We start from the raw sequence: 14,662 nt of genomic DNA, 5'->3' as shown, positions 1-14,662 counted from the left end.
ATAAAATGGCACCTATCACAGCATGTGCTCACACTAAAAGAAGCAATTTGCACACCACATACAAAGGGAAGGATCTTCCTGGAGAATTTTATAATTTATATCATTAACACCACCAGACAAATGCTTCAAATACACAAGGACAGGCAGATATGTTGAACTCTACAGTTTATATAATCATGAATTTTCAATAGCTCTTGAGTGAACAAGAATCACTAATGTAAATAGGTAAAAATGAATGGCTACTGCCAAGACAGGTTTTGTGGCATAATGCTAATGTTTTTGACTTGTAATCTGAATCTTACTGTGTCCCAGGACTAGCACTGTCATCTTTTAACTAGCAACTACAATCTTATCTATTCTGTCTGCTAAGTTTTATCTATCCTCTTTACACCATATATTTTTATGGTCTTGCCTTGATCAACCATAAAATTTTATGGTTATTTGATTGTTGGGAATATTCAGCCATCTATGTTAATGGCAAATGTTTCACTTAATCTAAATAGTATTCATAAATGAAAAACACATTTTCAAAAACTAAGGTCAAATGTTTTCAGCAAGATCGTTTGCCTCAAACTTTGCAACAAAATAGTGTCGAGAAACATCTTATGCACCTCATTTGCATTAGATGATTTCAAGCATAATTCAAAGAAATGTCTAATGTTTCTATAATCTATTTCCTTTAAACAAATTATGTCACAGAATAGGACATCTGGTTCAAATGGCTCAGAGTACTATGGGACTTCTGAGGTCATCACAGTCCCTAGAACTGAATTACTTAAACCTAAAGAACCTAAGGGCATCACACACATTCATGCCCGAGGCAGAATTCGAACCTGCGACCACAGCAGTCATGTGGTTCCAGACTGTAGGGCCTAGAATAGGACATCTTTCAGTTTAATAAGTTTCATTCAGAAAGCATGTCTTATTGACACCTGATTTGTCTTCCTAACACAGGGCTTAACAACTGGCCAGTTTTGAGCGTGAGTACTCATCTGCTCAAGCACATGCTCACGAGCAGGTGCAAGGTCTCCGAGTAGGGAGGGGAAATGTGCACGCACGTTTCCATAGGGCCGCAGTGTGCCTATTGAATTTGCGTCAACTGTAACATTTAAAGTACTACGATCACCTCTAACAGTCACTTCGCTGGTTAAGAATCATGTCAAGTCGCCGTTGTTGCAATCCCAATAATGCTTTCGCAGTTCAACCCCCATTGGGAGGAATTTTATCTGTTTACAGAAAAAGATGGCAGCGTAAAATGTTTAGTATGTCACAAAACGCTGAATTCTTTTAGGAAATTTAATTTGCAGCAACATTATATGCTGTACCACACAAAAGACTACAAAAGTGGAAAATGTGATGGACCAGATCGTGCACAGAAAGTCAATCTGAAAAGGAAGCTATCCGAGGACGATCTAGACGATGAAAAACGAACTGAGGCAGCCCTCGGAGTGAGTTACAAAATTGCTTTGCTTTTAGCAAAATCCCTGCGCCCCTTCACTGATGGCGATTTATTACAAGAATGTTTGGTAGTTGCAGCAGAGCATGTGTCCATCTCAAGTTTAAGCGTTTCGGATTGTGCCATTATCTAACATGACCATTATGCGTCGCTTACAGGACATGACCATTATGCGTCGCTTACAGGACATGACCATTATGCGTCGCTTACAGGACATGACCATTATGCGTCGCTTACAGGACATGACCATTATGCGTCGCTTACAGGAAATGACCATTATGTGTCGCTTACAGGACATGACCATTATGTGTCGCTTACAGGACATAGACGATGTGCAGAGCCAGCTTGGAAATATCTGAAGATTTTATAGCTTATTCTCTAGCTCTGGACGAAAGTGTTTATATCACTGGAACAGCACAGCTTGCCATATTGATTACAGGTGTTAATAGAGATCTTCAGGTGAGGGAGGAGCTCCTCGATGTTGTAGCCATGAACACTACAACTAGAGGTGATATCTTACGTAGTGTTGAAGAAAGTGTTGAAAATATAGGATTGTCGTGGAATTCTTTAGTTTCAGTGTCAGGAAGGGGGGGGGGGGTGGAGAAATCAGGTTTAGTTGCACTGTTGCAGGAGAAAATGCAAAAATTGACCATGCCGAATGAAATACGGAGTGTTGACTGTGTGATCCACCAGGAAAACTTGTGTGCAAAGAGTATCATCTAAAAAATGTGATTAGTGTTGTTCATACAACCAATTACAAAAGGAAGCATGGGCTACAACACAGCAATTTAGAAGCTTTCTCAAGGATGTAGAAAGCCAGTCTGGTAGCCTGCCTTATTACAGCGAGGTCCGCTGGCTTAGTTGTGGCGAATTATTAAATCGCTTTTTTGCCTATTAGATGAGATAAATATGTTCATGGGAATAAATAACATATGTTCCTGAATTGAAAGAGCCTTCATGGAAATGTGATCTCGCGTTCTTAGCAGATTTAACTAGTTATCTGAATGCTTTGAACATTTCACTAAAAGGTAAAGATCTGCTAATTACTCATTTCATAGATCTAATACGAGCTTTTAAAATGAAATTGACACTTTGGGTGAGTCAGCTGGAAACAGGACATCTAGCCCATTTTCCTATATTATCATCCGTGCAAGATGTTCACAAAGACTGAACGTTATTCACATAGTTTAGTTGCCCTTAAGGAAGAATTTGATCAATGCTTTCAAAGATCTGACAGCACTAGATAGTGATATTGATCTGTTCTCTCCAAATTCAGCAAATATTGAAGAGATTTGTCCTGAACTGCAACTAGAAATTATTGGCCTGCAGCACGACAAGAGAATACAGAGAAATTTCAGAACAAGAAAAACATTTTCAAATTCTACAGACACTTCCTCCAGGATAAATTTCCTCGTTTGATGATATTGTAGCCGCCAGTTTTGTGCGATGTTCAGTTCCAAGTATGTTTGTGAACAACTGTTCTCTGCAATGAACGCATTGTCCGATCGAAATTTAAACTGCACACTGCACCTACAATGCCCAAGAACAATTACTCCGAACATAGTAAAGAGCAAAAAGTACAAGGTAACCGAGAATCGCACACCTTTTATTGTGTAACAGTTCACAAATTAATACAAATGTAGAGGCACACACTAAGCTAATAAAATTGTGGGGCACATGTACATTCTCCTTTATTTGTTTCATTTGTCGCAGTAATAATTCTTGAGTGATATCCCTGCAGCTGGCTGCAGATTTGCATTCACTGGTGGCAGCTGTTGTACGCTCCACGTGACTCTCCCCACTCTGCTCTGGTCCGGTCTGGTCTGGTAGTGGGAGTAGAGTTTAAGAACTTTCAGCATTGCAGCACGTCAGCAATCTTAATTATCTAAGTAAATTATGGAATTTTCGCAATCAAGGCGGATTATCCATAATTTATTTGGGAGTAGAGTGCTCGCGCCTTGCTGCACACAACTTGCTCCGCGAGCACGTGAAGCCCTGTCCTAGCACCTTCTGTTCTTGAAATGTCCTAAATTTCGTACTCAATTTGAAGGAAGCCTTTTGGCACTTAAATATCACTGTACCAATATTCTGAGAAGGAAAGTTACCACTCACCATATAGTGCAGATGCTGAGTACATTAATGTACTTTTGTACACAAAATAGCTAGGCCTGAAAGATATGAAGCAGTAGCTATTCATGAAATAGCTTAATTTTCCCTCAAATCGTAGAAGTTTCATAAATTAGCCAAATCATCTTAAAGTTGTGTTTTTTTCAGAGCTAGACCTGACAGTCACTGACACCCCATTTGCTCATTTCTCAGACTATGAAAATTCGGACAATTATGTAATTTACAAGGATTATAATTTTTGCTCTGCTCAAACCTTGCACAAAACATTGAGCTTTAATTATATTTCCATTGTGTGCTGTCATTTGAGAAAAGGAGTAGCATGGACGATAAATAGTTTGGACAAGAAGAGAATAGAAGCTTTGAAAATGTTGTGCTACACAAGAATGCTGAAGATTAGATGGGTAGACCACATAACTAATGAGGAGGTATTGAATAGAATTGGGGAGAAGAGGAGCTTGTGGCACAACTTGACACAAAGGGACCAGTTGGTAGGACATGTTGTGAGGTGTCAAGGGAGCACAAATTTAGCATTGGAGGGCAGCATGGAGGGTAAAAATCTTGGAGGAAGACCAAGAGATGAATACACTAAGCAGATTCAGAAGTATGTCGGTTGCAGTAAGTACTGGGAGATGAAGCTTGCACAGGATAGCATGGAGAGCTGCATCAAACCAGTCTCAGGACTGAAGACGACGACGACAATCACCGTTTATGAAATACATATTAATTTTACAACCATGATACGTGACGCAGAGGGGAGGATATGAGCACGCCATGCATGACAGGTCCATCATTATGATCCAAAATGTGGATAACTGAGGTATTTTGTTCATAACATTTTTTGTATATTTTGGCTATACTTCATACACAGGTATGTACAATCTAGAACCAACTATAAGCAATAACTCTGATCTTTCAAAAATTTCGTGCTGTCATTCATTGGATTCGTGGAGAACATTGACTGTGCCAAACACAGAAATCCCATTGTTCATTGGGTGAAGATATCAAGCTGTAGGAAATTTCTTCACCAAATTTTCTTAAAATCTGATAAGTATTTCATAGCAGCCAGCAGATCCAACTGAGCACTTTGCCAAGACGACACTCCGCTGTCATTCTCACTGTCGCACATACTGCAGCAACTAGATTCAATGTCTGAATTCAAATGTCTCAAGTTGTAACAGAATAAAGGCATGCAGCCTAACTATACCAGTAATTTACACCTTGTCACCAATAACTATATCCATGAATAACAAACATTTTTTTCTTTCTTTGCAGTGCCATGATATACTGCAGTGAGCCCAATCAATGCAATCTTGTTAAATATTTAAGCTATACAATTAGTTTCTGACACTAAATATTTTCAAACCTAAATCATTTACATTCCAACACTCACTTCTTTTGGAATGGTCACTTGAGTTGAGCTTTTAGCTCCTCCAGCCATGAGATTTCCACCTCCACCAAGCCCAAGAGCATTACTGTTCATCATTCCATTTGCTGCACCTAAAAATTACATCAAAGCATTAATGAAATATTCATGACATATATGGCACTAAAAATTTCACTGCATAAACTAGTTACCTTTAGACAAATGTTTACACTTACTTCAAGCATTTAATTCTTACATAATGCTGTGACTAACTTTAAACTAACAGCTAATTCTGTTAGAAAAAAGGCTCCATAGAATAAAGAATACCATGGATTTTAAGCTTAATATAGATTTTAGTGAATCTTTCACCTTACCTCTAGCACCTCCAAAGCCAGGGCGACCAGGGCCACCACCAAATGCGCCAACACCACCTCGAGGTGGTGGTCCTCCCATACCTCCTGGTGGGCCACTGCAAGAAAGACACAAAGTGAAAATCTACACTTCAAGGATGAGTGAGTGTTCTGTCACATTGTGGTTGTAGGACCATTTTCTAAAGACTCATTGTTGGTATTAGCTTGGTGCTGATGCCACTACTAAATTGAAGCCATCTTACCGTTTTCGAACTTTATCAATACTCAAACACCATTTGCTTACACAACATGAAATCAGGTAATATATAGTACGAAAACACCCTCTAAAATGCTCGTCTGTAGCCTGAACAATACTATCCACACACTGCAGATATAACATCATTGGGCTGTCAGCTCACTCTATAACTAGCCTAATTTTACAGAAGCTACACAGCAACTTGTTTGACCATCCCACATGTTTGCTGTCCACTATTGCCGAGTGTGTCATGTGGCCTATTGGCAAAAAGCAGTGGCATACAGTGAGCAGTGGCTTTTGTGGCTCACCATGAATTTTCCTCTTGTACCAAACCATCTCACAGCAGTACTTGCACCTTATGTCCTCTATTTGCTGGACGTATTCCAATCTTGTCTTTCCAACCAGTTTTTACCACCTACTGCTTCCTTTAGTACAATGCGGATTATTCCCTGATGCCTCAAAACACATCCCATTATTCCATCCCTTCTTGTCAATGTTATCCATATATTCCTTTTTTGTTAATCCAACAGAAAACCTCATTCTGTACTAGTTCACCTGATTTTCAACATCCTTCTACAGCACCACATCTGTAACACTGTCTTCGTTTCCAGTTCTCAGAGAAAAAGATTCAGTACCCCACAATGCTCTGCTACAAACTGAACATTCTCAGAAAACTCTTCCTCAAATTGAAACTTATGTTTGATGCTAGAACACTTCTCTAGCCTACTAATGTGCCCAGGCTGTGCTAGTCTTATTATGCCCATGTTTCATGTGTCATTTCACTCTTAAGGTATCAATTCCTTAACTGTTTCTACTTTGTGGCCATCTGGAGTTTTGATAAGTTTATTCCTAATCTCATTTTTGCAACTCATTTTTATTCATTTAATTCTCACTTCATAGATTATTACTTAGCCTTCATTCAATATGCTCCATAATTTTCCACTTTTAGTGGGGATAGCAATGTTATCAGTAGAGAATAAAATTCACATTTTGCAATAAATGTGAAACAGATGCACATAGAAGTATCAAAAATCTAAACAATTTCCACTCACCAGTACTGTACAGCTGGTGAAGCCCAATTTGGACAAATGTGCTTAAAAACCAGTTTGCAAAACGAAAGTGCAACAATGTAATGGCAATATCTGGTGCTACGTTAATTGTGGGCAGTGTAACAAGTAAGATACATGCTACCTAATACAACACAGTATTCAGAGCTGTGGGACCTATTTTATAACTACGGACACATTTCTTTGATAGCTAAAGTTCAGAAAACAATTGTTAGCTTGAGTTCAGAAGTTGGAATAACACATAAGCGACATAGCAAATTAGGTGGCAGAAGTTCTGAACTTTGGTTATGTCTAATACCACAATAAGTCAGGCCTGAACTACATTTATTAACAATACTCTGCCAACTTAAAGCAATTTTACAGTAGTCCGTCCTGAGCACTTGTGTAGTGTTAGTTTTCGTCACTATTTTGAAATGAATGAAGCTATCAATCATCGTTTATCAAGCATTTCAATTACAGCCCTCACCATCAGAGGAGATCAGCAATCCCTGTTGCAATGTGGCAGTTCTACTTTTGTGGAACACTGATTTACACTGCTGTTCTGCAAGAGGGAGGTAGGACTTGTTTTCTCGGACAGCTCCCCTCCCCTCTGGTAGTTAAAATTCTATTTTATGTTGACGAACATACACCACTAAACAGTGTGCAAACACTGCACTGTAGTGATGGGAAAACAAAATCAGTCATGCTTAACAGTTGCATCAAAATTCTTCCCCTAACATTCAATTACTTTAGTACCTACTTCTACACTAAGATTTGTCAGTTTGATCTGTGGCATCAGGCATAGAAAGATCGATATTAAAATTCAGCAGATTTTGTAATCATGGAATTGGATGAAAACATAAGTAAGGCTGAGAAACACCTTACTCAGAGGCATTCCATTCACTAATAGGAAAATGCTCCTGCTTTTCAACAGAACTATCACCTGTTGCAAGTTTAAAGGAAAGAAAATCTGGTAAAAATTTCTGCACAAGCAAACATTCCAATCAAGAAGTTCCCAATCAGCACTGAAGCAGTCAATTTGTCTTCATGTAACCTGATTAATGAATATCTTCCGTCTCGTCTCCCCCCCCCCCCCAAATCCCTTTATACATCTAGTAATGCACATCTTTCCCTAAAGCTTACCATCATCTTCAGGATTTCTAATCTCTTACCATTTTACTTTGTTATTTTTAGGTCTACAAATTTACAATTGAACAGGTCTCTACCAAAGGCTTCGCTGATTCTTGCCAGGTTTTGGTTTGCAGAAATATTTTGCTTAAAATTTGCTCACCCTTGTCTGTCATTTGTATCTTTGGGATTTGTGGATATTGTTCTGCAAGTGAGTCTCCACACACAGATTCTACAAATAAATCTGTAACATTGTTTGGCTGCCATTCCTCAATGATTTAAGAAATTCCGAAGTATGTTCATATTTGCCTGTGTCTTCCAAAGTTGACTCCTGCTAGTTTCTTTATCATCTGCTAAGTGCCTCTTCCCCATGTGCTCTCACACCTTTGTTAACAACCTGCAATTGGGCATAGTGTCAAATGCTTTCCAGAAATCTAGAAATTCCATTCTGATCTGGTGATTGATTTACTTTCAAATATTTCAGCTGTTTACTGTTTCATACATACAGTAGTCTGTCCGATGTCCTATGGGAACAATTTCTTGTACATGAAATTTGACATTTCAGTTTTCATTTTGCTGCCTTTAACTGTCACACCAGATTGGTCAACAAGGGACTGAATGGAAGCCTTAGGCAAACTTGGCAATTTTATGCAAGGACAGAATTTCTCAGGTTCTCTACCATATCTTTTTCTAAGGTGTGACAGTGGTGTTAATTTTATGTTTTGCACGTTGATCTCACATACACCCAAAACTCTGCTAACCTTCACTTGTTATTTGTGTGTTCCTCTTTGAATCCACAGGACAACAATGTTTCCTCAGCACCCTGTGAATTTTGTTATTAAATCATAGTGGTTTTTCACCCTTTATCCACTTACAAGGCATATAACTTTCTAGACCACAATGTACAATATGCTTGAACTTGCCCCATAATTCCTATACATCCATTTTACTGAAACTAAATGACATTCTACTTGATATGCTACCAACTGCTTATCTGATATATATATATATATATATAGCAGACACTCCTCGGCTTCTTGGGTGATTCATTAACTTTTGCAATTATATTTGCTACATCATCATGATCACTGATCCCTGTTTCCATACTGACATTGTCAATAAGGTCCAGCCTATTTGTGGTTACAATATTTCCATTGTGTGTGGGTTGTCAGGCTCTCTCAGGAAATATTTTCAAAAGTATTTCAAATTCCCCCCCCCCCCCCAAATGAATCCATAGACATACCTATCTACATTGGTAGGCTAAAGTCTCCCTCAATGAGGATTGCAAGATCTGGATATTTACACACCCTGGATTTTCACAGCACAATCTAATGGCAGGTAAAAACACCCAACAATTAATGATGTAAATAAAATAGAAACTTCCACATGGGAAAAATATATTAAAAACAAAGATTCCAAGACTTACTAAGCAGGAAAAGTGCCAGTAGACAGGCACAATAAAATAACACACACACACAAAATTTCCAAATTTTATTGTGCCTGTCTACCGGCACTTTCCAACTTGGTAAGTCTTGGAATCTTTTCAACAAATTAGTTTCACCTACCCCTGTTAAACACAAATAGTTTAATTCACTGTGAATCCCACTAGAGACAGTTTTTGTGAACAGCAACAAAACACACCCCCTCCTCTCTAATCTAATCTGTCTTTCCAATATACATTCCACAATTTGCTGAATATCTGAGCTTTCCACTTTGGGTTTCAGTTAGATCTTGGTACCAAGAAAAATTTGAGGGCAAAAACTTTCCAAGAGGGCAATAAGTTGGGGACGTTTATTACTAATACTTTGACAGTTTGCTGATAAAATCCTGACACTAAGTGTATTCCGAATGCCACTTGACTAACCTAAAAACCCTCATGCGCACTCAGTGAACACTACCTGAGTAGCTGCTTCCTTCGTATAGCGCATCCTTGTGTTATAAATCCCCACACAATAACATCTAGAAATCTGCAAACCGAAACTGTCAAGAATCAGCAAAGCCTTTGGTCGAGACCTGTTCAATTGTTGACAATTTAACTCACAGTACACAAATTAGCCAGACTATATTCATCCCACATTTGAGAATGAGAGCACTTGGTGACTTCCAATGAATGAGAGCACTTAGTGACTTCCAATGAATGCAGTAATCAGTCATTTGTTTCGCAACTTCATCCATGCAGGTGCGGTAGTGGAAAACTTAATGATGAAGCTGCTTTAGGTCTACCCATATATCTACGATTCAATCAACACAGGGTGAAGCGATAAAATTAATTATAAACATCGCCGTGTTGCAAATGGAAAAATGCTAACAGGAATGTTAGATTTAAGAAAGGTGAATAACTACTTTATACCGATCACTGTGTAAATGCTGCAAAATAAGAATTACAAATTTCAATTTCCTGTGTGAATAACTGTGTTACAAAAAACTTCATTTAATTTAACAACTACTAAAGGTTACATTTACAGGCTACAGACTTATCGACAAGATCGTGGGTTACCTAACGGTAAAACCAACTGCTAGCTTTAACTTCTTCCTTCATAATATTATGTCAGTGTCACTGTCAAGGAATCGTTAGTCCCATAGATCTGATCAATACCTGTAAGTGCAAGTCATTACTCTGTGACAGATCTTTTTCGACTGCTGCCAACTACAAAGATCCAACAGCCGATAGATAAGTGTTACAGAAGTACTTTTGGACATTTTACTAAACTGAACGTGAATGTGTTTATAAAACGCTTTTACAAAACTTATTACCTCTGTGTATTTCTACCATAGTAGCTGATCTGTAGCAAGTGCAAATTTCAAAGCAATGAATTCTATCATCTCCCCACCTCACACAGTAGCACTAATCAGCTCCCTCAGATCCCAGCCTCATGCAACAGCTCAAGAAGTCTAAAACCATTATGAATCAATGTGTAAACATTGGATCACCAACAGGTTCTGTATGGGTAATCTGTGCAACAAAAGTGATGATAAAATCACCATTAACACATACAAGACCCACAGCAGGCGTGTATGACAGTAATTTTTATCATACTTCAGGTAGTATCTTAACATTTTTACAGGAAGCCTCCTGAACTGTTAATGCCTGACTGCACAAATTCCACACCAGAAAAAACATTTTACCACTAGAGAGTAAACTCTGGGAACTAAATAACTTACGATAATCCCATTCCTCCGCGTGGACCAACACGTGGTCCAGGACCCATGCTACCACCACCACCTCCACCACCTAATGGAAATCTTCCACGGCCACCAATTGGGGGTGGTCCACCAATGCCTCCACGCATACCACCCGGCATGCCACGACCGCCCTTTGCTTCTTGGTCACCAAAACCACCATATTCTTGGGCATAGTAGTCATCGTAATTATGTGGATCGTATGGATTGTTCAACCCTTTTATTGGAGACTGTAATAGATATTCACAATTAATACACATAATCCTTAACTAAATTTATGTACACTATGCACACATTTATATTGGATAATTTACAAAACTTACAGATTTCAATAGTTCCATTATTTCACGAATTGAATCTATGCATGTGCTTGGTCTTCCTGATATCTGGCATACTCTGTCAGTACTTTGAGGGCAGCAGTTTGAGAAAATCTTGATCCTTGCACCAGTTTTCTGAAGAAAAAGAGACTCAGTTTTCAAACAAAACTATACTACAATTTCACAGGAAATAAAAATCAACAAAAAGGAAAATTTTGAAACTGATGTGTTTAGAGACAGAACTTTTTATACTGATTACCTGAATCAATTTCATTAAACAACATATGGTTGGAAATGAAGCCATAATCTTTAACTACTGCACAAGTCCTAATACACACTATTTTTAACATCACTATAAAGTCCAAATGTTCCTGCCCAATTATGATTAGTATTAATTATTTTGTGGAGGTACATTTATCGACATCAACACTGATCATTAACAGTAGATAATTCACAATTGCTGAGAATGGCTCCAATGTTAACATTCATACTAGTGCCAAAGGTAAATTCCCTTTCCCAATATTTCAAGCTCCATTATTCTTATTATTATCTCCTTTTGGCCCTTCCATTTCACTATTCTCTCATCTCTGATCAAACAAGGGGACAGTGCAAACTAATGTATCTTTTGACTTCCTCAAGCACCCGGTGGTCTCCATACTAAATGGATATCAAGCTGCCACAGTGAGCATGCCTGCCACAGATATTCGATTTCTGTAAGTAAACAGTATTGGTTCATTACAAAGAATTTCAATTTTTATGCCCAAAGCAACTCCTTATATAGAATGTTTCAGATTTTTGGAGAAAGGGGTGATTTTCACAACAACCCAGATACTGCTAGTTACCTTACAATTTGCTCAGCAATACAGCGGTTGTGTGAAACACCAAAAGATTCAGTAGAAATTAATAAATTACAGAAAACAAGTGGGAATCAAATCCAGCATCAATGGAAGTGCCTACTGAACAAAGTTGTCGTTTGTCAGACATGACATTAGGAATAAGAAGTGAAAGGCATCTTTTCAATTTAATTACCTACTTGAATCCTGGAGAGACTTTCTGCTGGCATTTGTTTCTATTCTTGTCAGACATAGAAGAGCTACAGATTTTTAACAGGGTGTTGCACATTTCAAAACAATAATCAGCACTTCTGGGTAGTAAAAAACACCTGACAGCAGATACATACATGGAGGCACTTCCAGAAAAGTGTTGTTTACATGTGTCAGTTTCTTGTAAGATGTACATAGCAGAGGATCCAGAAACCAGTCTGCAGCTGTAGGAGTAAGGACATGAAAGGGAAGCCATGGTTTAGAAGGGCATGACAAGTTTAGTCTATACCAGAGGGGTTATCAGTTCACTGAACAAATAGCAAAGGAAACCAAGGTGGAATTTGGGAAGGGAATGATGCTCAGAAGAAATAAGAACTTTCAAATCTTAAAGTGACTAATCATAGACTTAGGTTCAACAGAACAGGTTTCTGCAAAGGCACAAGGTTAATCTACACACACTATATAAATGGGTGTTTATATTTTCCACAATCTCCTAAACCACTAGACCAATTTCCAACCACACTTTGTACACATCACTGTCTGGAAAGAATGACTATTGGGAGGAGGGGTGGTAAGAACCACCTACGTATCAAAATGGTGGAGATGAAACGGCATTGTAGCCCATGACACACCAATATCCATACTTTAGTTATCCATTATTTGTGAAATAGCACTAAGTTACACGAACGAATTTTGCACATAATTTCAAACTTTGACAAAATCATCTTATTGCCAATCCCCACCCAGTAAGGAAAGGTTTCAAAGCTTATCACTACTTTTCACTGTTTATGCATAAAGCATGATTTTTTAATTTATTGCTTCACTGTTGGTAACTATTCTGAACACATTCCACAGACAGTAGCCACATACCACTGGATGTACTTGCCAAATTATGTCCTTGTACAGCACACTGTTCAGCAAAATTCGCTATATACATCTGAAATGTGTACACATACATGTGACGAATGTATGTGAAACTTATGTGAAATTAATTGGATATGTGTATACAGGCAAAATCATGTGTGAAAGGCTCATCCTATACCCCTGGAACAGTTTGAACCAAATGTGGTACACATTAGCAATGAAATGAAGTGAGCATTTGGCGTCATTGGCCGGGAGGCCTCTTACGGGGCACGTCCGGCCGCCTTGGTGAAGGTCTTATTACATTCGACGCCATACTGGATGACCTGCATGTTGATCTAGGAAGAAACACTGTAGTAGTAAGAACAACCAGCCTCTTAATGGGATGAGCCTGATATCGGGAGGAGATTAACAGACTGAGGGCAGAAGGAGATGGACTAATAGAAGATTGGAATAAATACTCAGCTACTATCACCTAATATAAACAAGGGTAATGTAATTTAGTCTGAAAATCTGGTGTGATGTGAAGGAAATTAAATCAACAAATTAAACACAAAAAGCTGCAACAAGTTTTCTTTTTGGACAACAAAATTATACATAACTGAAGAGGATATAAAATGCTTTCCTGATGAACTTCAATGACATTAGGGAAGGTTTCATGGCAGACAACCTAAAGACATCATGGGATGGTTAATTTTGTAATGGAGTAAGAGTGCATAGAAATTTTGGAGAAACCTACGCTACGACTGGTAAACAGGAAACTGTATACCTGATGTAATAATTTTGCAGAGATCTGTAGAAGGACCCTGTGCTTGTACAGAAGAACGCAACATTCAAGAATGAAATATTTTGGAGCTCCATTTTGTTTTATTTGCAAGAACAGAACCATAAGAGAAATTCACAGTCAGAATTTTCCATTTTTTAGTATATTCTACTGTAGGTGTTATCTACTGATCTGGTAGCTGTTTCAGACAGTTTAAAATGATGAGATTGATAAATAGAAATGAACACTCCTGCATCACATACAGACCAAACAAATTTCTGTAACAGCAACATGGCAAGCATGCAAAAGTTCTATGCTTTTAGACTACTTCAGTTGAGTCACAAGATGTATGTCAGAAGGGTGAGAGGACACACTGAGTGTACTTAACATACACAGCCAATTCCTAGCAGCTAGCATCATCACCAGCATCATTATTAGTACAGTAACTTAGCCAATATTTACAGTTTCTGCTGTAGTACTGCCATATGACGAAGTGGCAAATAGCTACTTCTTTCAGCACATAAGGTTTCCCCATTCCAGTTCACTAGACCTATTGTCTTTCAGCTTTGCCCCCTCATCCCCATTAAATGTGAGGGTATCTACAAAAGTTTTAATGATATGGCCATCCTTCTTAACCTTCCCTCTGCCCTCCCAGAAAAAGAAAAACAAATCAAAAGCTATAATTAGTATTTTCTATATTAAGAATTTTTATACATAATACTGTGTTGAAGACACTAATTCCTCAACAAATTTAAACAAACATTTCTAGATA

At 38.2% G+C, this 14,662-nt stretch overlaps 1 protein-coding gene across 2 annotated transcripts in view; it reads right to left on the bottom strand.

The window, feature by feature from the left end:
* Positions 1–14,662, bottom strand: part of LOC126272210 (heterogeneous nuclear ribonucleoprotein K-like) — a 61,534-nt gene that overhangs the window by 5,915 nt on the left and 40,957 nt on the right. For both annotated transcript variants that reach the window (XM_049974895.1, XM_049974896.1), the window contains exons 8-11: positions 11,230–11,358; positions 10,889–11,136; positions 5,321–5,415; positions 4,974–5,080 (exon numbers count right to left, since the gene is read on the bottom strand). In XM_049974895.1, coding sequence (XP_049830852.1) covers positions 4,974–5,080; positions 5,321–5,415; positions 10,889–11,136; positions 11,230–11,358 — 579 coding nt within the window. The remainder of the gene's footprint in view (positions 1–4,973; positions 5,081–5,320; positions 5,416–10,888; positions 11,137–11,229; positions 11,359–14,662) is intronic.

Source organism: Schistocerca gregaria, chromosome 5, assembly GCF_023897955.1.
Source record: "Schistocerca gregaria isolate iqSchGreg1 chromosome 5, iqSchGreg1.2, whole genome shotgun sequence".
NCBI lineage: Eukaryota > Metazoa > Arthropoda > Insecta > Orthoptera > Acrididae > Schistocerca > Schistocerca gregaria.
This window is presented reverse-complemented; position numbering and strand designations above follow the sequence as displayed.